This window comes from Microcaecilia unicolor, chromosome 11 (genome assembly GCF_901765095.1).
Source record: "Microcaecilia unicolor chromosome 11, aMicUni1.1, whole genome shotgun sequence".
NCBI classification, from domain to species: domain Eukaryota; kingdom Metazoa; phylum Chordata; class Amphibia; order Gymnophiona; family Siphonopidae; genus Microcaecilia; species Microcaecilia unicolor.
This window is the reverse complement of record NC_044041.1, coordinates 56,992,739-57,017,286: the sequence shown is the minus strand read 5'-3', so window position 1 is coordinate 57,017,286 and position 24,548 is coordinate 56,992,739. Positions and strand designations below refer to the sequence as shown.

Sequence of the window (24,548 nt, the reverse complement as noted above, 5' to 3'; positions counted from 1 at the left end):
TCCTGCAGAGGCAAAGTGGTCTATAAACCTCCTGGAACTCAGAGCCATTCGGTTGGCGCTTTTGGAGTTCCTCCCGGTACTGGCGTTGAAGCCAGTACGGGTCCTGTCGGACAATGCCACGGCTGTGGCCTAGGTCAACCGCCAGGGAGGTACCAAGAGCGCCCCTCTAGCCAAGGAAGCCATGAATCTATGCCAGTGGGCGGAAGCGAACCTGGAACAGCTGTCAGCTGCCCACATTGCCGGAGTCATGAATGTCAAGGCGGACTTTCTCAGTCACCATACCTTGGAGCCCGGAGAGTGGCAGCTATCTGCTCAGGCGTTCTTGGACATCACGAAGCGCTGGGGCCAGCCGAGCCTAGATCTGATGGCGTCATCGGCCAATTGCCAAGTGCCGTGCTTTTTCAGCAGAGGACGGGACCCTCGATCTCTGGGAGTAGATGCTCTTCTCCAACAGTGGCCGACACAAGAGCTTCTTTATGTGTTCCCGCCCTGGCCCATGTTGGGCAGGGTACTAGACCGGGTGGCAAAGCATCCGGGCCGGATAATCCTGGTGGGTCTGGACTGGCCCAGACGTCCCTGGTATGCGGACTTGATCAGGCTCTCAGTGGACAACCCTCTGCGGCTGCCAGTGGAGCAGGGCCTGTTGCATCAGGGTCCCGCGGTGATGGAGGATCCCTCCCCCTTTGGTCTTACGGCCTGGCTATTGAGCGGCAGCGTCTGAGGAAGAAGGGCTTCTCAGACAAGGTCATCGCCACTATGCTGAGAGCGAGGAAGCGCTCTACTTCTACTGCTTACGCCAGGGTTTGGCGTACCTTTGCAGCGTGGTGTGAAGCAGGCTCACTTTCTCCCTTCACTGCTCCAATTTCTTCAGTGCTGGCGTTCCTGCAAGAAGGTCTGGAGAAAGGCCTGTCGCTCAGTTCCCTTAAAGTCCAGGTAGCGGCTCTGGCTTGCTTCAGGGGCCGCCTGAAGGGTGCTTCCCTGGCTTCGCAGCCAGATGTGGTACGTTTTCTCAAGGGAGTTAATCACCTGCGCCCTCCTCTGCACTCAGTGGTGCCTGCGTGGAATCTCAACCTGGTGCTAAGAGCCTTGCAGAAGCCGCCTTTTGAACCCTTGTCGAGGGCATCTCTGAAAGACCTGACGTTGAAAGCAGTCTTTTTGGTGGCTATCACTTCAGCCAGAAGAGTTTCCGAGCTCCAGGCAGTCTCATGTCGAGAGCCTTTTCTGTAGTTCACTGAGGCAGGAGTGACTATTCGCACAGTGCCTTCCTTCCTGCCCAAGATTGTTTCTCGCTTCCATGTGAATCAGCAGCTCTGTCTCCTTTCCTTTCGTAGGGAGGACTACCCAGAGGAATACTCTGCTCTCAAATATCTGGATGTGAGACGAGTCATCATCAGATACTTGGAAGTGACCAATGATTTCCGGAAATCGGATCATCTGTTTGTCCTGTTTGCAGGTCCTCATAAGGGTCTGCAGGCTGCTAAGCCTACAGTAGCAAGATGGGTCAAGGAAGCCATTGCAGCGGCTTATGTGGCCGCGGGGAAGGTGCCACCTATCCAGCTGAAGGCTCACTCCACTAGAGCTCAGGCGGCCTCGATGGCAGAGGCCGGGTCCATCTCCTTGGAAGAGATTTGCAAGGCGGCAACTTGGGCATCGGCCCATACCTTCTCCAGGCATTACCGCTTGACTGTGGCTGCTCGGGCAGAGGCCCGGTTTGGAGCTTCAGTGTTGCGGTCAGGGATTTCAATGTCCCGCCCTGGGTGAGTACTGCTTCGGTACATCCCACCAGTCTATGGATTGATCAGCATGATGATATGGAAGGTAAAATTATGTATCATACCTGATAATTTTCTTTCCATTAATCATAGCTGATCAATCCATAGCCCCTCCCAGATATCTGTACTGTTTCTATTCTGGTTGCATTTCAGGTTCAAGTTTAGTCTTCAGTTCCTGTTCAGGAGGACTTCGTGTTCAAGTTTTTCAATGAATTCTTCAAGAGTTGAGACGAATTTGTGTTACAGTGAGCTGCTGCATTCCTCTCTCCTCCGTTTTACGGGGCTGGATTGAGACTTAAATTCTGCCGGCGCTCCCTCCCGCTTCGTGCGGCAGTAGGGCAGCTTTGTACCCATCCCGCTTCGGCGGTGTTAGGGTCAGTCAGCTCCTCCCGCGGTTGCAGGATAAGCCAGATCCCCCCCGCATCGGCGGGGTGGTGTCCCTCCCCCGCTCCGCGGGGATGAGCTGGACGGATTCCCCTCCCCCACTTGTGTGGGGATGAGCTGGGTTAATTCCCCTCCCCCGTTTCGGCGGTGGTGAGCTGGGCAGAGTGTCCCTTTGTGGGTGTAATTCTCTAAGTGCTGAGTCCTGCGGATGGAGCTTGGATATCGACATACTGAGGAGTTTCCGGCAGCACATGACCACATATAGGGAGGCAAAAGGATTGCTCTCTATCTCCACCTGCTGGTAGATGGACACAACCCACCAGTCTATGGATTGATCAGCTATGATTAATGGAAAGAAAATTATCAGGTATGATACATAATTTTACCATTCACTTCTCGTTCTACACCACTCAAGATTTTGTGGACTTGAATCATCTCTCCCCTCAGCAACTGCATGTCGTATATTGTGTGTAGTTTTGGTCATTGTGTATCAAAAAAGATATAGCAGATTTTTAAAAAAAGGTATAGAAAAGGGTGACAAAAACGATAAAAGGAATGGGACAACTTCCCTATGAGGAAAGGCTAAAAAGACTAGGGCTCTTCAGCTTGGTGAAGACGGCTGAGGGGAAATGTGATAGAGGTCTGTAACATACTGAGTGGAACAGATGTAAATTGCTTGATTGATCTCTCCAAAAATACAAGGACTAGGGGGCATGCAAATTTAAACAAGTTGGAGAACATGTTTCTTCATTCAGTGTGTAATTAAACTCTGGAATTTGTTGCCAGAGAATATGGTAAAAGCAGTTAGTGTAGCTGGTAAAGTATTTGGCGGTATACTTTTGGCCCGCTATAGCCATTCTTTCCTTAGCGTCAGCAGCAGATGAATCCAAGAACTGGTGGGTTGTATCCTTCTACCAGCAGGTGGGGATAGAGAACACCGAAGAACAAGCAGTGACCGTGGACGTCCAGCTCCTTGTGACTTCAGTATATCTCTATCTCCAGGAGGTGGTGCACGGAGTTGTTCCAGCTCCTGGGCTTCTTGCTAGTAGAGTGTGGGCAATCTTGAGGACATACTTGTGTTGCAGGTCCCTGTCCTACCCGGTTTTCCCCCTGCTCTCTGTGGGCTCCTTTCAGCTGAAAAAAAAAAAAAAAGATTCTCCTCGCAGCACTGCAGCTCACAGCTGGCATTTAAAAAAAAAAAAAAAAAGAGAGTGCACTTTAGTTCTGCGCATGCTGACTATTCTTCTCTCGAGTGTCTGCCGGGCTGTGTGTGTGGGGGTGGGCTGGAAGCGCCTTTAGGCTCCGCCGGAGAGCAACTGCCACTTTTCTCTTTTCCAGTGCCGGTGAGTGTAACTTTTGCCCTTTTCTCTCTCAGACTGCGCATTTGGTCCTGGCAAGGTTTATGGCGGCGGAGGTTGTAAAGAGATGTTCCCGCTGCGGCTCTCGCCGTTCCGCAGCGTGATCTTGCGCTGTGCCGACTCCATTATGCCCTCTGAGGGGTCTGTTGAAGCAGCAGGAGAGTCTTCCCGCATTTCGGATACTACCGCTCGCGTTGCTGTGATGATGCCTGAGGCAGTTATGGAGCCCGCACCATTTTCTCCCTCTGAGCCCTCCCAACTTTCCAGTTTTTCGACCGTGGGAGTCGGCAGCACAGGGGCGGGCTCGGTTTCTGTTCTTGGAGCCTCTGTTAATGCTGCTGGTGCAGATACCGTTTTTTCTAAAGAGAATTCACGTGAACTCAATAGATCCCACGAAGCGTAAAATGAAAATAAAAATGAAAAGGTGGGAATATGAACCAGGCTATCCAAAAACTGGAACCAAAATGAAATTTAAAATAAACAGTGTTCAATAATTTTCAAACTAATGATAATAAAACAATTCCACATTAAAAGTGACTCGACACAATATTGTGTTTCGGCCAGATGGCCTACATCAGGAGTCTTGTAACTGAGATCAACAGTGAAATAAGATCATCAATTGATATAATAAAGGAATCTCAAATCACAAATGAAAAATCTGCAGACAAGGACTTAAAAATGGTCTTGAAAAAGACCGTTTGGCAAATCCGTCTGCCGCTGCACTCTACAGAGAAGTGATTGAAGTGTTAGGGTGTTTAAGTCCTTGTCTGCAGATTTTTCATTTGTGATTTTGAGATTCCTTTATTATATCAATTGATGATCTTATTTCACTGTTGATCTCAGTTACAAGACTCCTGATGTAGGCCATCTGGCCGAAACAAAGCGTGTCGAGTTATTCTTGCTGACCAATAAATTGTGTAGACTATACAGCATCATCATTTTATTGTGTCGAGTCACTTTTAATGTGGAATTGTTTTATTATTATTAGTTTGAAAATTATTAAACTCTGTTTATTTTAAATTTCATGATACTGTTTTTTTCTCTAGAATTTATACTTCTTCTGCACCAGGCTTAAGAGGGGTTTGCCTTCTATGTCCCCTCCCCTTCTTTAGGCTTCATCGGAGGGCAGGGAGAAAATGATTTCCCAGGGTGACTTAGGATCTTCGTTACCTCTGGAGGAACGCTGTTAAGCGCAGGAGGTTAGCTTCCCTTCAAGATGGAGGATCCTTAGCTCCTCTTTCTCCTTCAGTTTTAGCAGCTTCTGGAGATTTGGCTAGACCTTCTAATTTGGAAGAGTTTGAAGATGGGTATATACTGCTTGGTGAACAAGATGATCCTACGGCAGTTCAAATTTTTTATTGTGAAGAGCTGCCTGATCTCATCTCTGAGGCTTTAGCTGCTGTGAATATTTCTGATCCTGAGGATCAATCTGCAGCTTCTGTTAATGTTAAGATGCCGAGCACATGTAAACAATCTAAAGCTTTTCCCATGCATGAGTCCATTCAATTGATTTCCGCTCAATGGTCTGACCCTTTGAAAGTGGCTAGAGCTATGGCTCGTCTTTATCCAGTAGCCGCTTCTTCCCTGGATTCCTTCACCTTACCTAAGGTGGATGCTATTCTATCTACTTTGTAGTTCCCTGCAAGGGAGGCTCTTACAGACCTATCCTCGACCTCAGGAAGGTGAACTTGTGGCTCCAGATTCGCCATTTTCATATGGAGACTGTTAGATCAGTTATTGCGTTGGTTCAGCCCAGAGAGTTTCTCTCTGCTTTAGATCTGAAAGAGGCATATCTCCACATTGCCATTTTGGCCTCCTCATCAGAGGTTTCTTCGGTTTGCTGTATTGGGCCATCTTTCAGTTCTGCTCTCTTCCCTTTGGCCTAGCTACGGTACCTCGCACCTTTTCCAAGGTTATGATAGTCTTGGCAGCCTTTCTTCAGAAGGAGGGGATCAAAGTTCATCCGTATCTTGACAGTTGGTTGATCCGAGCAGATTCGGAACAAGACAGTCGAACAGCCACTTCTCGAGTTCTAAATTTCATGCAGTCCCTCGGTTGGGTAGTCAATCTGCCCAAAAGCCATTTTGTTCTCTCCTAGTCTTTGGACTTTCTGGGGGTTCTGTTCGATACGGCGCAGGGAAGAGTATTCTTGCCAGAAAGCCGGAGGCTCAAGCTTTGCTCCCAGGTTCATGGCCTGTTGCGTTTCCCCTCGTCCTCGGGCATAAGTTTACGTGCAGGTTCTAGGGTCTATGACAGCCACTCTGGAGGTGGTTCCGTGGGTGAGGGCTCACATGCGTTCTCTCCAACGCGCCTTATTGAGTCGTTGGTCTCCTGTGTCCCAGGATTATTATTGTCGACTGGCATGGCTTCCAGTCGCAAAGGACAGCATGGCCTGGTGGCTGTGTGCCTCCAACCTACAGACGGGAATGCCTATGGTGTCCCTTCGCTGGGTGATAGTGGTCACCGATGCCAGCCTTGCAGGATGGGGGCCTCATTGTCTCCACTGAGTGGCTCATGGACAGTGGTCTCAGTCAGAGGCGCAGTGGTCCGTCAACCGATTGGAATTGAGAGCGATGATGCTGGCTCTGAAGACGTTTCAGGATATCCTGGAAGGTGAGGTGGTTCGAGTTCTCTCCGACAACACCTCGGCGGTAGTTTACATCAGTCACCAGGGAGGTACCCAGAGCATAACCTTAGCTTCGGAGGCAACCGGCCTTCTGCAATGATCGGAGGCTCACCTTCTCTTCCTCTTAGGAGCTCACATTGCAGGGCATAAGTAAGTAATGCCATACTAGGAAAAGACCAAGGGTCCATCGAGCCCAGCAGAGCAATGTGCAAGCTGACTTTCTTAGCTGTCATCTCCTGGACTCAGCGGAGTGGGAACTAGTGACGGAATCTTTCCGTCTAATCTGACAGCAGTGGGGCATCTCGGTCATGGACCTGATGGCAACCAAACAGAACACCAAAGTGCTCCAGTTCTTCAGCAGAAGAAGAGCAGTCTAGACGCCCTGGTGCAGCCATGTCTGACGTTCAGTCTTCTTTATGTCTTCCCTTCTTGGCCTCTTATCGGACGTCTGCTGTATCGGATCAAACTTCATCAGGGTCTAGTGGTGTTGGTGGCTCCGGACTGGCCGCATCTGCCTTGGTATGTGGATCTAGTGCAGTATCTCGTGGAGCCTCCTCTGAGGCTCCCGGTCATTCCCGGGCTTCTTCATTAAGGCCCAGTTCACATAGAGGACGCCTTCCGCTTGGCTTTTGAGAGGGCAAGACTCAGGAAGAAGGGCTATGAGGATTCAGTGATCTCCACTTTGCTTCGCACTAGAAAACGTTCCACTACTTCAGCTTATGCAAGGGTGTGGCGTATGTTTGAGGCGTGGTGTACATTTGAGGCGTGGTGTGCCTAGCGTGCTTGGTCTCCTTTCAAAGCTTCTATTTCCCAGATTTGAGCTTTTCTGCAGGGTGGCCTTCAGAAGGGATCGTCTTATAACTCTCTTTGGGTGCAAGTCGCGGCTGTCACCTGTTTCCGTTGGCGTGTTGCCAGCTCTTCTCTTGCAGCCCATTCGGACGTAGCATGTTTTTTTGAAAGGTTCTTTTCACCTTCGCCGTCCGTGTCCTTCTTGGAAGTTGAATTTGTTGCTTAGTGCTTTACAAGGCCCGCCTTTTGAACCTTTGCTTTCCGGCTTCAGATAAAGATCTCACTTTGAAGACAGTGTTTTTGGTGGCTATTTCCTCGGCGCACAGAGTTTCGGAATTGCAGGCCCTATCATGCCGAGAGCCTTTTTTTTTTCCACAGTTTTCGGACTCTGGTGTCACTTTGAGGACGGTTCCTTCCTTTTTACCCAAAGTGGTGTCTGCCTTTCATTTGAATCAGTCTCTCTTTTTCTTCCCTCCTTTCGGAAAGCGGATTTTCCAGCCAACTTTGCTTTGCTGCGTCTCTTGGATGATCATCGTTCTCTGCTCCGGTATCTGCAGATGACTAATGAATTCCGTTGCTTGAACCATCTGTTCGTACTTTTTTCTGGTCCTAGATGGGGTTATGCGGCGTCCAAGGTGGTGATTGCACGCTGGCTTAAAGAGGCCATTGCTTCAGCTTATTTGGCGAATGGTGCTGTCCCTCCGGATGCTTTACATGCACATTCGACTTTAGCGCAGGCTGCTTCTTCTGCAGAAACGGGCGTACTTTCCTTGGATGACGTTTGTCGCGCAGCTACTTGGGCCTCTCGCCATTTCTTTGTTAAACACTAATGGTTTGATGTAGCAGCAAGAGGGGATGCTCGGGGCGACGGTGCTCTCTTGGGGCACGGCAGTTTCCCACCCTATTTAGTGATTGCTTTGATACATCCCACCAGTTCCTGGATTCATCTGCTGCTGATGCTAAGGAAGGTAAAATTAGGTCTTACCTGATAATTTTCTTTCCTTTAGTCACACCAGATGAATCCAGAATCCTGTCCCTTTCTTTTCTGATGCCTCGCCTTGATTTCTGAGGTTTAATAGACTGTTAGTGAAAGAAGAAGAATTCTACAGACAGAAGACAGTGTTTTTCATGTTTTACTTTTCACTCATTTGAATTTTTTGAACTGTTTCACTCAAGTTTCATGTAGTATGTTCGGCTGTTGCCGCATTGTTGTGAGTAGGGTGTTCTTTTCTCCTTTTCCTCTGCTTTGGGATGCGACTTATACTAAAGTGACAAGGAGATGGACGTCCTGGGTCACTGCTTGTTCTTCAGTGTTCTCTGTCTCCACCTGCTGTTAGGCAGATACAACCCAGCAGTTCCTGGATTCATCTGCTGTGACTAAAGGAAAGAAAATTAACAGGTAAGACCTAATTTTACCATAGAAGATCTAACTGGGTTACAAGGGTTCTGTAGCAGCTAACTTCATTCTGAGGCCAGAATTTACAGCTTTAATCTTTATTGTGAACATTGTACATCTGGAAAGGCTGTTTTCTGATGCATGTGGTTTTTGCCTGTCTTTATTTAAAATAAAAAAAAAAAGTGTGTTTAGCAGGTTTGGCCTCTGCAGGGTTATCCTTTATTTTGGGGATGTTGTACTGTCCTCTGAGAATTACAGCATACCTACGATTTAGACTACTTTTACATATCATCTAGCTCTACCTTCAAAGTGGTAACCTTATACTAAACTGACTCTAAAATTGTGAGAAACAAAAGATTAAAAGGCCATCAGTTGTCTACTCTGGTTTCGGCAGACTATGGCTGAGGGAAGAAGATTGGTAGTCCACTCAAATCCATTCATGCCGGTTCTTGGGCTAGGTTTAGTCGTACTGGAAAAGAAACATGTTTTCTCCAAGGACAGGCAGGATAGTTTCTCACATATGGGTGATGTTACTGACTGAGCCCCAGTGTGGACGCTGCCCAGCATTTTCTAATTTCTAGAAGCCTTTGGCAGACCCCCCACCATGCATACGCAAGTGCCTTCCTGTCTGCCCAAGTCACACAGTACCTGCAGTTTCACTTTCTCTGTGGAGCAGTGAAGACATGCCTTCTGTCATTGTAGCGAGGTGTTTCTCTCTGAAGAGAGTTTTTGCCTTCCTCACAAGCCAATGCAGAGACCTATTCGGGTGTTGGAGTTACTAGGGTATCTATCCCAAGTCCCACCTGCTTACAGAAGCGTTGGAGCCCTGCTAGACACAGTTCAGGCTGAAGCCTACCTGCCTTAGTAACATAGTAGATGACGGCACTTTTTTGTGTATACCTTACCTTGATTTGTACCTGTCTTTTTCACGGCACAGACCGTACAAGTCTGCCCAGCACTATCCCCGCCTCCAACCATCAGCTCTGGCACAGACCGTACAAGTCTGCCCAGCACTATCCCTGCCTCCCAACCAGCAGCCCCGCCTCCCACTACCGGCTCTGTTATCCAATCTCGGCTAAGCTCCTGAGGATCCATTTCTTCTGAACAGGATTCCTTTATGTTTATCCCACGCATGTTTGAATTCCGTTACCGTTTTCATCTCCACCACCTCCCGCGGGAGGGCATTCCAAGCATCCACCACTCTCTCCATGAAAAAATACTTCCTGACATTTTTCTTGAGTCTTCCCCCCTTCAATCTCATTTCATGTCCTCTCGTTCTACCGCCTTTGTATCTCCGGAAAAGGTTCGTTTGTGGATTAATACCTTTCAAATATTTGAACGTCTGTATCATATCACCCCTGTTTCTCCTTTCCTCCAGGGTATACATGTTCAGGTATGGGCAGATGCACTAATTTCCATTACCACTCAAATTTGGTGCAACCAGCAGGTTTCAGCTCAGCAGATGTTGTTATTGGGCCCCATGGCCTCCACAGAGAGTTCCATCACTTCCACTTGTGAGAGACACCATCGGGAAGCTAGGATCCACTGGATCATGCCAGGGGGAATCTAGGATCCACTGGGTCAGACCACGGGGGATCTAGCGGATGTTGTGTTGATTACCCCTAGACTAGCTCAGTTGCTGCTCTGGTGGGCAATTCAAAGTAATTTTTGATTTTGGGACTTCTATTCCAAATTTCTTTTTCCATAGAAAATTCTGACCACAGCTGCATCCAACCTGGGATGGGGTGCCTATGTAGATGGGCTCCACACCTGGGACACTAGTCCAATCAGGAGACTCAGCTACACATCATTCTCATGGACCTGAGAGCAGTTTTCAAGCTTCTCCTTCTTACCTACAAATGCACTCAGTCTGCTGCCCCTCACTACCTTTTTACCCTCATCTCCCCTTACGTTCCCGCCCGAAACCTCCGTTCACAGGACAAATCCCTCCTCTCAGTACCCTTCTCCACCACCGCCAACTCCAGGCTCCGCTCATTCTGCCTCACCCTATGCTTGGAACAACTTTCCTGAGCCCATACGCCAAGCCTCCTCCCAGCCCATCTTCAAGTCTTTGCTTAAAACCCACCTCTTCATTGCTGCGTTCGGCACCTAACTCTTACCGTTCAGTAAATCCAGACTGCCCCAATTTGACTGCCCCTATCGGACTGACCGTTCACTTGTCTTCTAGATTGTAAGCTCTTTGAGCAGGGACTGTCCCTCTATGTAAATTGTACAGCGCTGCGTACCCCAAGTAGCACTCTAGAAATGTTTAGTAGTAGTTTGGAAAGCCCTAAAGGTATTCAGAAATTGGCTATTGAATCAAATTGTTCTAATCCAAACAATCAATTTGCCATGCAGGCAGGTTCAGGATCCTGCCTCTTGTGTCAGGAAGCTGTCAGGATGTGGCAGTGGGCCACCCTCCATGAGTTGGTACTTAGGGCCACATACCTGGTGGGCAAGAACAGCAGTCTAGTGGATAGACTGTGCTGAGTGATGCAGTTGCATGCATGATCTCTCAGTATAACAGTTGCCCACAAGATCTTCAAGAGTGGGGCACTCCCTCTGTGGATCTTTTTTACCACTCATCTCAATAACAGTGTCCCTCAGTACTGCCTCAGACTCAGGTCACATGACAGATTAGCATCAGATGCCTTTCTCCTGGATTGGGGAAAAGGCCGGCTGTACGTGTATCCTCACATTCCTCTGATCATGAAGACATGGTTGAAACTCAAGCAGGATTGAGGCATCATGGTCTTGATCACATCTTACTGACCAAGACAAATATGGTTCCCTCCTTCTGGAGTTATCTTCCTAAGATCCTTGGAGATTGAAGTGTTTTCTGACCCTCATTACACAGAATGAGGGGTTTCTTCTGGATCCAGTTCTCCAGTACCTGGCCCTCAGGGCCTAGATGTTGAGAGCGTAGAATTTGTATCACTTCAACTGTCTGAAGGTGTCTCCAGAATCCTGTTGGATTCCAGGAACGATTCCCCTAAGAGGTGCTATACTTTTTAAGTGGAAAAGGTCGGGCAGGTGCCTAGGTCTGCTCTCTTGCCCTACACAAAAATTGCTTTCTACACCTTTCTGAGTCCGGTCTGAAAACCAACTCTGTAAGGGTTCACCAGTGCAATTAGTGCTTACCATTACCGTGTAGAGGAGTGTGGTAGCCGTGTTAGTCCACTCTTAAGGTTATCAATAGAAATCAAACAAAATAAAACATGGAAAAGAAAATATGATACCTTTTTTATTGGACATAACTTAATACATTTCTTGATTAGCTTTCGAAGGTTGCCCTTCTTCGTCAGATCGGAAATAAGCAAATGTGCTAGCTGACAGTGTATATAAGTGAAAACATTCAAGCATTACTATGACTGTCTGACAGGGTGGGTAGGAGGTATGCATGGGGACATCAAAGCATATCATTGATTTCAGACATAGGGTGAAATCCCAACTTTCCAACAAACAAAAGAGAATCCTGTACAATTTTACCCCACCAGAAAGAGCGGCCATAAGAACCCTACAAACTAACGAACGCATTATCATCAAACCCGCAGACAAAGGAGGCGCAGTGGTAATTATGGACATACAAAAGTACATTGAAGAGGGGCACAGACAGCTCTCAGACAATAAATACTACAGGAAACTAACTGAGGACCCCACACAGGATTACACAAAACAGCTGAAAAACCTTATCAAAACATTTCCTACACAAGCGCAACCTCACCTGAAGAAACTCATACCAAACCAGCCTTCTGTGGGCACATTCTACATGCTACCCAAGATCCACAAACCGGGAAACCCTGGCAGACCAATCATATCAGGTATTGGCACACTCACAGAAGAAATATCTGGATTCATAGAGGGAATTCTGAAACCTCTCGTACACAAAACTAACAGCTTCATACAAGACACCACAGACTTTCTGAATAAATTGAAAAATATCAAGCAACTACCACCTAACACCCTTCTGGTCACGATGGATGTAGAATCACTATACAGCAACATTCCACATGCGGATGGCATAGCTGCATGTGGAAGACTCCTAAAAAAAAATCCACACTAGACCATCAATACTCACCAGAAACTATTACAAAATTAATCAAATTCATTTTAACTCACAACTACTTCCGCTTTAACAATGATACCTATCTACAAATAATGGGCACTGCGATGGGCACCAGGACAGCACCCCAATATGCCAACCTTTTTATGGCTGAGCTGGAAGAGACATTTCTGAATACACACCAGACCAAACCTCTAAAATACTACCGGTACATCGATGACATTTTTATGATTTGGACGGAGGGTGAAGAAACTCTGAAACAATTTTATTCTGCCTTCAATACATACCATCCTACAATCTGATTCAAAATTGACTACTCCCCAGAAAAAGTCAATTTTTTGGACACCACGGTCTCAATCAGTGATGGCTGTATACAAACATCTATATACAAGAAACCCACAGACAGATGCAGCTACCTCCACAACTCCAGCTTCCATCCTTCACATACAAAAAGATCATTTACAGCCAAGCCACAAGATACCACCGTATCTGCTCTGACCCAGGGGACAGAGACAGACACCTTAAAAGCCTGACTGCATCCTTCAAACAGGCTACAACCCCAAAATAATCTCCAAGAATATTGCCTCCTCCCTCAAAACACCCAGGGAGAATCTGCTACAGTACAAGGAGAAAAAATCCACAGACAGAATCCCCCTTGTAGTGACATACAATCCAGAGCTGGAAAAAATGAGGAAAATCGTAAGAGATCTACAACCTATACTCCAGGAGGATGAATTACTGAAAGAGATATTCCCATCCCCACCAGTACTGGCCTTCCGACAACCACCCAACTTAAAACACAAGCTAATCAGAAGTAAACTTCCATCACAGACTGAAAAGGAACAGAAGGGCACACTTCCCTGTAATTTATCCAGTTGCAAACTATGCCAAAATATTTCACAGGACCCCACAGTCATCCACAAAGGAAAGATATTCAACATAAAGGGATCTTTCACTTGCTCATCTTCCAATGTGGTATATATCATTCAGTGTAAAAAATGTAACGAAGGATGCTATATTGGAGAAACAGGCCAGATGCTTAAGACAAGATTCAATTTACATAGACATCACAAGAACAATACTAGTGCCAGTAGGGCTCCCACCCCTGTTGGTCAGCATTTTACAGGACCAGGACACTGTACCAGTGACTTCACAGTGAGAATCCTGAAAGGTATCTTTAAAACCATACAAGAACATAAGACCTTTGAAGTCAGAATGATTGAATATTTTAACACCCAACAGAAAGGACTTAACAAGGATCTGGGGTTCCTAGCCCATTATAAACCATAAAGCTGTATTTCTCTGTTGATCACCCCACCCCTCACCTATCCACACCCATCCTGTTAGAATATCAATTATATGCTTTGATGTCCCCATGCATACCTCCTACCCACCCCCATCCTCCCACCCTGTCAGACAGTCATAGTAATGTTTGAATGTTTTCACTTATATACACTGTCAGCTAGCACATTACTGTGTAGAAGGTAAGCCCGTCTCTATACAGCCTCTAGTTCGATTCATGAGAGGTTTACTATTGATAAAGTTCCCTGTCAAACCTCTGATTGTGTCACGGGGCCTCACCATTGTCCTCACCCAGCTAACTGAAGCTCCTTTTGAGCCACTTGATTCTTGTCATCTGAAGTCCTTGACCTGGAAGGTCATATTTTTTGGTGGCGGTCACTTCAGCTCACAGAGTCAGTGAGCTTCAGGCCATAGTAGCTGATCCACCTTACACAAAGTTTCATCATAACAGAGTAGTTCTCTTCACGCGTTCTAAGTTCCTTCCTAAGTTCCATCTAAACCAGTCAATTGTTCCAACATTTTTCACAAAATCTCATGCCCATCCTAGCAAAAGTGCACTGCACACCTTGGACTGCAAGAGAGCTTTGGCCTTCTATCTGGCGTGGACTAAAACCCATAGACAGTTCACCTGGCTTTTTGTTTCTTTTGATCCAATCAGGATTGGGGGCAGCCATTGGTAAACCCATTTTATACAGGCAGCTAGCACATTGCATCTCTTTCACTTATGCCCAGGCTGAGCTATAGAGGGTCATGTCATGGCTCACGATGTCAGAGCAAAAATGAAAGTATGGGAGAACCAATACAATTCCAACTCGAGGGTAAAAGCAATTTTATTAGTTGGACTTAATGCAGATCTGTGTTTCAGCGCGGGGACGCCTGCCTCAGGAGTCGTCAGATCAATCCCGATGGGTGTGGATATCAGTGTACACAAACTCATGCAGTCACTTTACAAGGTGTGTGAAGAAAGTAAAATATTGTTTATAACTAACTAAATTGCAGGTTTCAAAAAACATGGTCACAAGAAACAGCCATCAGTAGCCCACTTGAGGTCAACCTTGAGCACTATACCCAATGTAACGATGGGTTTGGTCAGACAGTACTGCTGAATTTGTTGGAGTCTAGAATCCAATTCCACCCTCTAGGCCCATTCTTTTCTGTTAAGTGTTGCCCTTGCAAGTCCCTATTAACCATTGTTTGTTTTTGGTGAACCTGGTAGCTAGGGATTCCCACATGTGAGAAACTGCCCTATTTTTCCTCTGAGAAAGCGGTTACTCACCTGTAGCAGGTGTTCTTCAAGGACAGCAGGACAAGTATTTTCATACCTTCCCATCTCCCCTAGGAATTGCATTCTTTATGCTTTTTTAACCAATTGTGGGTCCCATATGACTTGGGCAGGTGCAAAGGCACATGCTTGATGGTGGCCTGCCAAAGGCTTCTAGAATTTACATAAAGCTGGGCAGCATCCACACTGCAGGCTCCTTTTGACGGCATTGCCCATGTGTGAAAATACTTGTCCTAGTGTCCTCGGTGAACACCTGCTACAGGTGAGTAACTTCTCACATGTGGGGTAACATTGTCCACGGAGCCCGGTGCGGACACTGCCATAGTGCACTGTCACTTTAAAACTTTGAGGCAGTGCCTTCCCACCCAACACTTAAGCATGAGTCTAGCAGTCTTGTATTGTCCACGGAGCAGAGAGTTTGGGTTTCCAATCTCTCCTCAGTGCGTCAAACGTTTCCTTTTTTGGTGCCTTCCCTTTTTCAGAATATTTTCTTTCATATTTTACATTTTTCTGTATTAATTTTGTTAACTGTTGATTTTTCAAATTATTTTTCATTTTTCTCTTTTAGGCCTTTGAGGTCTCTGAGCCCTTTTGGCCAGAAAGCATCGACCATTTTAGAGTAGGCAACTACTTAAGCTGCTCAGGCCATTGAGCCTTTTGAACTTGTGTTGGCCATTTTTCTTTCCATGTCTTCAAGGGTGGCGAGTGGCTTTCAGAAGTGTACTCGATGCAATAGGCTGGTGTCAATACAGAAGAACAGAAGCCCTTGCAGTCACACACAGTGAAGGTGACTCAAAGAATGATCAGATGTTCCAAAAGTCTAAAGATTTTATTAACATCCAAGATTTAACACTGGTCGTGTTTTGGCCAATCTGGCCTGCCTCAGGAGTCTAAAGAATTAAAACATTTAAAAGCATACAATGTAATCAAAATGACACAGAGAGAAAAATTGTTATAACAAATCTAAAATAAAAAACATTGGTTACTAATTGTATAAACATACATACAATTAGAAGAGTAGCAACCAGGGGTCCACACTAACAATGTGTCTAATGGAAATGGCAGATGTTTAGAGAAAATCACTACATGAAAAAAATGAATTGGCAAAACATGTTCAGATGGCATATTAATGGTCAGACAAAGGCCTGACACTTTAATCAACTTGCTACTAGTATCCCCTTGAACATTAACAAACTGATTAACAAAATGATACAGCAGTGTATCAGCCAATGGCAGCAAACTCTGCTTATTGTAAATTAGCTCAAAAGGAGCTTCAATTAGCTGTGTGAGGACAACAGTGAGGTCCCATGATACAATCGGAGGTTTGACGGGGAGCTTTGTCACTAGCAAACCTGTCATGAATCGAACTAGAGGCTGTACAGAGATGGGCTTACCTTCTACACAGTAATGGGCCTCAAAACCAATATCATGCCACAAAAATAGTTAAATGAAAAACTGTAAAGTGTTACAGAATTTTAAGTACAGAGCACTCTCTACGGTGGTGGATAGTGTCCCAGAATCTCACCAGGGGTCTACCGTTTCTAACCCTTCCACATCACAAAGTCTTGTCATAGATGCCTGCTTGGTAGATTGGGGTGCTCACCTCAATGTCTTCACACACAGGATTCTTGGTCCCCCACAGGAAACACAACATCATATCAATCTGGAATTGCGAGCAGTCTGGAATGCCCTCAGAACTTTCCAAGACCACATTCTCAGTAAGATAATACTTGTTCACAGAGACAACCAGGTTGCCATGTATTACCTGAACAAACAAGGAGGAGCAGGTTCCTACCACCTCTATATCGACAGGCAATCTAGATATGGACGGGCAGCTTCTCGAAGCATCTCTATATAAGAGCTGTTTAGCTAGCTGACAAACAGAATGCTGTGGTGGACAAATTGAGCAAAGTCCTTCAACCTCACAAATGGTTCCTCCTCATTCCTGTAGCTCTTTGAATATTCCAGCAGTGGGGGACCCCAGCGATAGACCTCTTCATTTCTCCTCGAATCAACAAGCTGCCCTGCTTTTGTTCCAGAATATATGTTCCCAATCATGTGGCCCCAGATGCCTTCTTGCTCCATTTTTTTTTAATTTATTTCATTTGTATCCCACATTTTCCCACCTCTTTGCAGGCTCAATGTGGCTTACAATGTGTCATTGTTAGTAGAGAGTAGATTAGGAAACAACAGTTAGTGTTACATAGAAAGTAGCATCATCAAAATTTAACCAAGTAGATATAAGTAAAAAAAACATTACTGATAGTAGGTAAGGTGGAGATGTCATAGAAAATAGCGTGATCGAAATTCAAAAAAGTAGATATAAGCAAGAACATTGTTGATAATAGGTAAGGTTGCAATGTATTACATTGGGGAACAGATCTTCAATATGCCTTTCCCTCACTGCCTCTGATAAGGAAAACTCTTCGCAAACTACATTGAAACCAGGGGACCATGATTCTAATTGCTCCCTATTGGCCACGTCAAATTTGGTTCCCTCTTCTAGAGTTATCGTCCAAGGAACCATTGAAGTTAGATCCTTTCCAACCCTAATAAAACAGAACGCGGGGTCCCTGCTCTCTAGCCCTGATGACTTGGTCTTGACGAAATAGACTTGCATTCCTTAAACCTTCTAGAAGGAGTCTCTAGAATACTGTTAGCTTCTAGGAAGTCACCTACACAGTAATTCCTTCTGGTGCACAGCCAGAGCACTCGACCCTGCTAGGTGCTTTTTCTTATCCTTATGGAATGTCGCCTTTATCTTTCTAATTCTGGTCTCAAAACGCTTTTTCCTATCCTTATGGAATTTTTCCTTCATCTTTCTAATTCTGGTCTCAAAACTAACTCAGTCAGATTACACTTGAGTGCCATTAGCACTTTTTATTCTAAGGTTGATAATAAGCCAATTTCCATTCATCCCTTGACAGATTCATGAAAGGTTTATTTCATACCAAACCTTCTATCAAACCACCTCCGGTTGTGTAGAATCTGTGTCATCCTTACAGCTCTCATGAAACCTCCATTTGAACCACTCCATTCCTATTCTTTGAGGTTCCTCCTCACATATAAGGTGGTGTTCTTAACACTTCTGCCAGAAGAGTAGCGAACTTCAAGCCCTTGTGGCAGACCTGCCTTTCACTAGGTTCTACCATGATAGGGTTATTCTCAGAATCCACCCAAAATTCCTCCCTAAGGTGGTATTAGAATTTCACCTCAATCAGTCTGTTGTACTTTCTGTCTTCTTTCCTAAGCAACACTGCATACCTTAGACTGCAAGCATGATCTAGCTTTCCTGGTGCGTACAAAACCTCATAGGAAGTCCTCCCAGCATTTTGTATCCTTCGACCCCCTAACAGTAGGTTTGGTGATGGGAATTTCAAATCTATCTGTACTTGGCTGGCTGACTGTATCTCCTACCCATATGCTCAGGCTGGGCTTGACCCTTCATGGCAGTGTCACTGCTCACAATGTAAGATCCATGACAGCTTCAGTAGCCCAGTTCCGCTCTACCTCCGCACCTTCACTGCTCACTACTGTCTGATAGCCAGTTTGGACAAAGAATCCTTCAAAATATTTTTACTACTTGAATGACAACACCACCAGGCTCGCTTTCTCCTTAGTTCACAAGATGATGATTATTTGTGAACCTGGCAGCTAGTGAGTCCCACATGTGAGAGTATCATGCCTGCTTGTCCTCGGAGAAAGCAAAGTTTCTTACCTCTAGCAGGTGTTTTCTGAGGACAGCAGGCATATATTCTGACATCCCTCCGGCCTCCTTCCGTTGGAGTTTTCTTCTTAGCTTTAGTATTATACTACTAGTCCCACGCTCGAGTGTCTGGTAGGAAGGCACCAGCATATGTGTGGTGGGGGCACTGCCTCAAAGTTTTAAAATGACGGTGCATTATGGCAGTGTCAGCTCCATGCTCCGTGGATATTGTCACTTCACTTAAGAATAAATGTTTGCTGTCCTTGGAGAACACCACCTACAAGTATATAACTTTTGCTTCACAGTTGTAGCCTGATAAATCTCTCTCTCTCTCTACTTCAGGAACATGCATTTGAAAGCAGTCAGAAATACAAGGAAGGAAAGTTTATCATCGAACTTGCCCACATGATCAAAGACAATGGATGGGAGTGAATTAAAAGCATTTTCTTTCTCCAAATGACTGGTGTGTTGTGGAACATATTTAAAAGACTAATGCAAGGGGTAAAAAGGACTATGGTTCTGAGAATCTCACAGACTGTGTACAGTAGCTGATGCTGGCACTCCCAGGCCACATTTGCTTCCCCCCCACTGTGTAAGTTTGATTCTTCCTCCTCCCCACCCCTTTTTTAACATATGTATTCTTGTGTGTGAACCATTGTTAAAAAGAAACAGCTTGGTTGAACTTTTTCTAAAACTTCTAGAGCAGTGGTTCCAGCCTCATATACATATGTCCTTTATACCAGTTGCACAGCATCATTTTATTGTGCTATAAAAGAGAAGCAGTCACATATGATTCCCAAGGCTTGAGTCAGCCACATTGCTCTGGAGAAGTGGGACTCATTTTCTTTTACAACCTATGCCTTTAACAATACCTTTTTGCTGTGCATGCTTCATACTTACATGCCTCTGAACATCCTAAACGAGCAGCCTGAAGAAGAATGTATCGTAGGAGTGGCCTATATGTAGCAGTTTTTTGGATAATTTTGACAGTGAAGGAGAGTGCAGGATAGTGATGATCATACTAATACCTTTCAACAAAATGCCCTGGATATTTTTTTCATAAGCATGTGTTTTGTTGTCATATTGGTTAAAAGTATATTTTCCAGTTAAATATGTTCTTGATTTTCCTGACTCGTTTAAGCTAATGGTGCTGACAGTGTGCATCTTTCCCCTTATTTCTGCATTTTTAAGGAACCTATGATTTAGAAGATTGTCATTGATCACTTATCAAATTTATCATATTTTTTGGCAGGCTAATTATTAGAAAAGAACTGGTTGTAACACATTAGAACCAGTAGGATCCAAGGGTGCTAGCTATGTGTATTTTGTTATGTAACAATGAGATTTTTGAGTTGGTATAAAAAGGGATTTTAAAGTGGTACTGTACCTTTTCCAATAGCAAATCTTGGGCCATCCCTGAGGTAGATTATGGCTGGTTCCATATAGCAATGCTGTTTTTATGCACTGGAAAAGAGGACACCCAACCCAGAAGCCTCTCTCCAGCAAAACTAAGGCTACTTGTGTAAGAAGTGAACAGAATCTTAGAATGAAAGGTAATGTCACGTGGAGATTCTCATTCATTCATGTCTTCTTATATTCAAATAAATTGTAACTGGGGGTTAGTGTAAAATAATGGGTGTTTGGTTTACTGGCTAAATCATCTCCCAGTTATATTTGTGATGGTCTTTAGAAAAGAATAAACTAAGGATGACTTTTCCTGGAGGACTAGGGGGAGGAGTGTAAAGGGGTAGGCAGGCGATTATTAGCATTCTAACAAGCTGATTATAAGAGTCTGCAGGAGCACTGTGGACAGTGCACCAAGTATTGAATGGGGTTTTTTTGAATGCTGTGCTTTTGCTAACTTTGTCTTGAGATCCTTCTGGTTTCTTGAATCCAAAACTAATTTTGAGAGCACATTTTTTTTTTAAATTTCGGAACAGATAGGGCCAACTCTGGAGGGTTAATATTTAAGAGAAAATTTTCAGTGTAGCACTTCAGCAATATAAAATTGGAAGCCCTTGCAAATAAAACAATGTTCCCTTTTTTAATGGGACATCTCAAATTCTCAAAAGCTTTAAGTTGCTGCTGCTGTTTTCATATTCTGAGGATATAATTAAGAGAGGCTTTCAAACTATTGCACTTTATTATCCTAAGAAAAGTGAAATGTACACCAGTGAGCTGACTGCTCACTGCCATAACTTGTTCTCATCTGTAGACTCTGCCTCTTTTTTTCACTGAATTGCTTATTTGTATTTTACAAGATACTAAGGTGCCCTTTTACTAAGATGCGGTAAAAGGGGCCTTGTGGTAGCGGCCATTTTTACTGCCCCTTTTACAACAGAGGGTGAAAATAGCCAAAAATGAAATGGCCACGTGGTAAGTTTGCACTTGCCGTGCAGCCATTTTGGGAGGGGGGACTTAACCACCACCAATTGACGTGGCTGTAAGGGCTCCTGTTCTAACCGGGCAGTTTGCAACGCTGCCTGATTACCACTGGGTAATCCCCTGTGGAATTGTTTTTTCAATATTTCCACTAGTGCTGGAAGACCAGCTCCTGTGTTGAGCCGGCAGTAGTTCCGGGTTGCCACACGGCAACCCTTTAGTAAAAGGACCCCTGAGGGAGGAAGTTATTAAGTTGGGCTATTGCTTGGTTATTTTACTGTTAACCCATGTTAATAACTAGGTTTCATTCCATAAGATAGGACGTATGCTAAAATAGCACAAGTTTTTGGTTAAAAAATAACCCATCTTAACTGCAGCCCACAGTGATATTCTTCCTCCCTCCACCCCCCCCCCCCCAAAAAAAAAAAAAAAAAGATGTAAAATTCCTAACTTGAGCCTTTTCTCACCAAATCCTTACATAGATTTACTTGGTGGTTTGGAGTCTGTCTTATTATTATTTTAGTAGCAGGTGTTCCAAACCTCTGGTGCCAAGAGGTTAATGCAAGGCTAGGGATTATAAAACAGCACTGTATTAAAGTTTCTTAATAGTGGAAAGAGAGAGTTTGTACTCTAAAACACTAAAGACAAACAAAAGCTAGCCGCCTTGCTCCCTTTGCATTGATACTTGGCATACCTGAACATCTTTTCTGAAATCCCTTAGCCATTCATCATGCACTTTGAGTATGGCAAAGGCACCAGCAGCAGTTCTCCTGTTTATGTATCAGTGGCTTATTCCATGGTTTTGGTGAAAGTTGGACTCTGATATTGTGGCTCTACTGAGCATGTAACAAGGGCAGTCTGGTCACTGGACCTTGCTTATTTTAGCAGCTTGCCTAGACTTTACTTGAACAGAGAAGACATTTTACAAACCATTTCCCTTTAATCAACTTTTGTACATATATTTTTTTCGGAGTATATTTAAACTTTTGTATGTATGTTTGTCTCATGTAAGTTGAGCACTTTTGTTACTTTCACCCTCTGATCTGCCCTTATCTTTTTTTTGTGAGCTGTTTTGGTTCCATTTGAGGAATTTTTTCTTCATATTTCAGGTTACTTTGTTGTTGCCTGTTTCCTGAATAACATGTGGGCTAGTGTCTTTTTGAAAATGTTTGTGAAACATTCTTTATATGCTAACAGTATTTTATCCTCCCATCAAACAGTTTGGCTGCATCGTTTGATATGATTTTTCTGATCTGCAATTTTTTTTCTAGTTGCCTGTTTTCTAAGCAGTGATTTAGATACAGAAAAGTGTTCTGATGTTGAAAGAAAATTTGCATTGAAGATTTCTTTTTATTTTCATGGCCATTGAAAACATAATTTTGACCAATGACTTTGTAGATGCTAAAACGGAAGTTGAAGGAAAATCACAATGTAAATAGTTGTTAGATTTTTAAAAGGTTTTGCTGAGGACACAGTTCAAACAGGTTTTTGATACAGTCTCTGATGTAAACCAACACTAGCAGCATTGAAACTGAACGACTCTTGAATTTGACTGTGATCCAGCATCAGAAACTTGAAAATAGAGCTTTACTGTATTAGTGCTCTCTTCCAAGTCAGTTCCATGTGGGCAGCTGCTGCTGTCATTTACATGTCTTTGCTGCTGCTGGTTCTCGGTTCGAAGTAAAGGTTGGTTATTGTAGCTACAACTTATAATGGAACAGCCTGCATTAATTTACATGTCTTTGCTGCCGTGCTACACAGGAAAATAATAAACTGAGGCTCCATGCAGAGACATAACACAGTATCTTTTAGTCTGAAGGTATACTGAAATCTAATTTAAAAATGGAATTTGTAATTCCATTCCTTTACATTGTTTAGATCTGTTTCACAAGCTTCTATAAATGCATATTCCTTGGTGGTACAGTAGTGAATTGCACTAATCCATTAACCCCTTACGTAACTATTTCTGGACAGCATACCTAGACTTTTCCCTCAAAATCCATATCAAGAACAGTTTATATGAACAACAATTAGAAGGATACCAAGGTTTTTTTTTTTTTCTTTTCAGCAACTGTTTCATCAGCTACCCATCCTGATAGTAGAGCTTTTACCTGTCCTTAGTGCCCACTCACCTGTATACAGTATGCATTTTCCATCAAGTCACTAAGTTTCTGCTTGTAATTGAATGGCAGGCTGAAACTCCATTTATTTGTTTTTTATGTCATGATTTTATATCTGTTGTAATACAGCTATGTGCTGCTATAGTCACTGTGACCTTCACTTACCAGAATGTGGTAAGGGGCCACATTGATGATTACTTAAATTGGCCACATCTGTTACAAGTCCTGTGCAGGAAATACAATAAATTTCTCATTCACTAGGGTCTGTGAGAATACACAAAACAAACCCACAGTCCTGGGAATCCATTTGCATTGAATGGAAGAGAAATACTATGGCAATAAACTGTTTTGGAAATGGTGAGCTCTTGAGGTAAAACACTAATGCAGGAAATATTAATGCTGTCTGGGGGGCTGGGCCTCCATAGGGTTAATATACAATATCAGCGCTGGCTTTTTTCAATTTAAAGATGTATTTAATTGTTCAGATTCTGTTCCTGAATCTGTATTCAGCTGGACAGAGTCCCAAGGAGACAGTTTTTAGCTGTGTGGCACTGAAGGAAAGGAATGGGAAGCTTTAGAGCTGGAAGGGCACTGTACTTAATCTAAAACTTGTTAGCTAAACCCCATGGTATAAGTACCCACTGTCAAGTGAAGAAAGTAGGGCTGTGACAAGTAACTTTATGATCTAAAGCAGCACATTAGGCTGCAGTGCTTTGCTCTTCTATGTTGGAGTCTTGACGTCATTTCTTTGATGTTTCACAATATTGTATCTGAACTATCACAATAAAGGCTTTCCAGGCTAATATGAGTTATTTTTAATTTTAGCCTCTTCTCATTTTTGTGTACGTTTTTCCTTTTTTTAACTTTATATTTGTTAGAGAATTTTTAAACAATATAAACAAGCACAACAAATCTTGTTCCATAAGAAAAACAAAGGCAAATGAAAAGAAAATTTCAAGTATAAATCAAGCAAATACTCCATTAGTCCTCAACAGTTTAGGAAGGTGGAATAATATCATTGGAATTATCAAGGAAAATATATTTCAATATAAAATGACCTTAACACTTAAACAGCAAGTCATAGTTAAATCACCATCCCCATTGGGAGTTAAAGTTGAAGTTGCTAGAATTAGGAACTTTTTAGCATCCAGAAAGCTTTTTAGCAGATCAGGGACATTAAAAAAAAACATAATTCCCCAAATATTTAACAAGATGTTTGCAAGGATATCTAAGGAAGAATAAAACACTGAGACGACATGTCTTGATGCACTTGGCAAAAAATAATGTTGTTCTCTCCTGCGTTATTCTTGCCAGATCTGTAAATATCTTTCTCCAAAGACCAGGAGGCTATTAATTCTCACAACTGGA

The 24,548-nt window shown here is 44.0% G+C and overlaps 1 protein-coding gene across 4 annotated transcripts in view; it reads left to right on the top strand.

Annotated features, from left to right (window-relative positions):
* The window catches only part of YPEL1 (yippee like 1), a 97,389-nt gene extending 73,390 nt beyond the window's left edge, over window positions 1-23,999 (top strand). For all 4 annotated transcript variants that reach the window (XM_030218419.1, XM_030218418.1, XM_030218420.1 and 1 more), the window contains exon 5: window positions 19,021-23,999. In XM_030218419.1, the coding sequence (XP_030074279.1) occupies window positions 19,021-19,110 (90 nt within the window). In that variant the 3' untranslated portion in view covers window positions 19,111-23,999. The remainder of the gene's footprint in view (window positions 1-19,020) is intronic.
* Window positions 24,000-24,548: the final 549 nt, after the last annotated feature.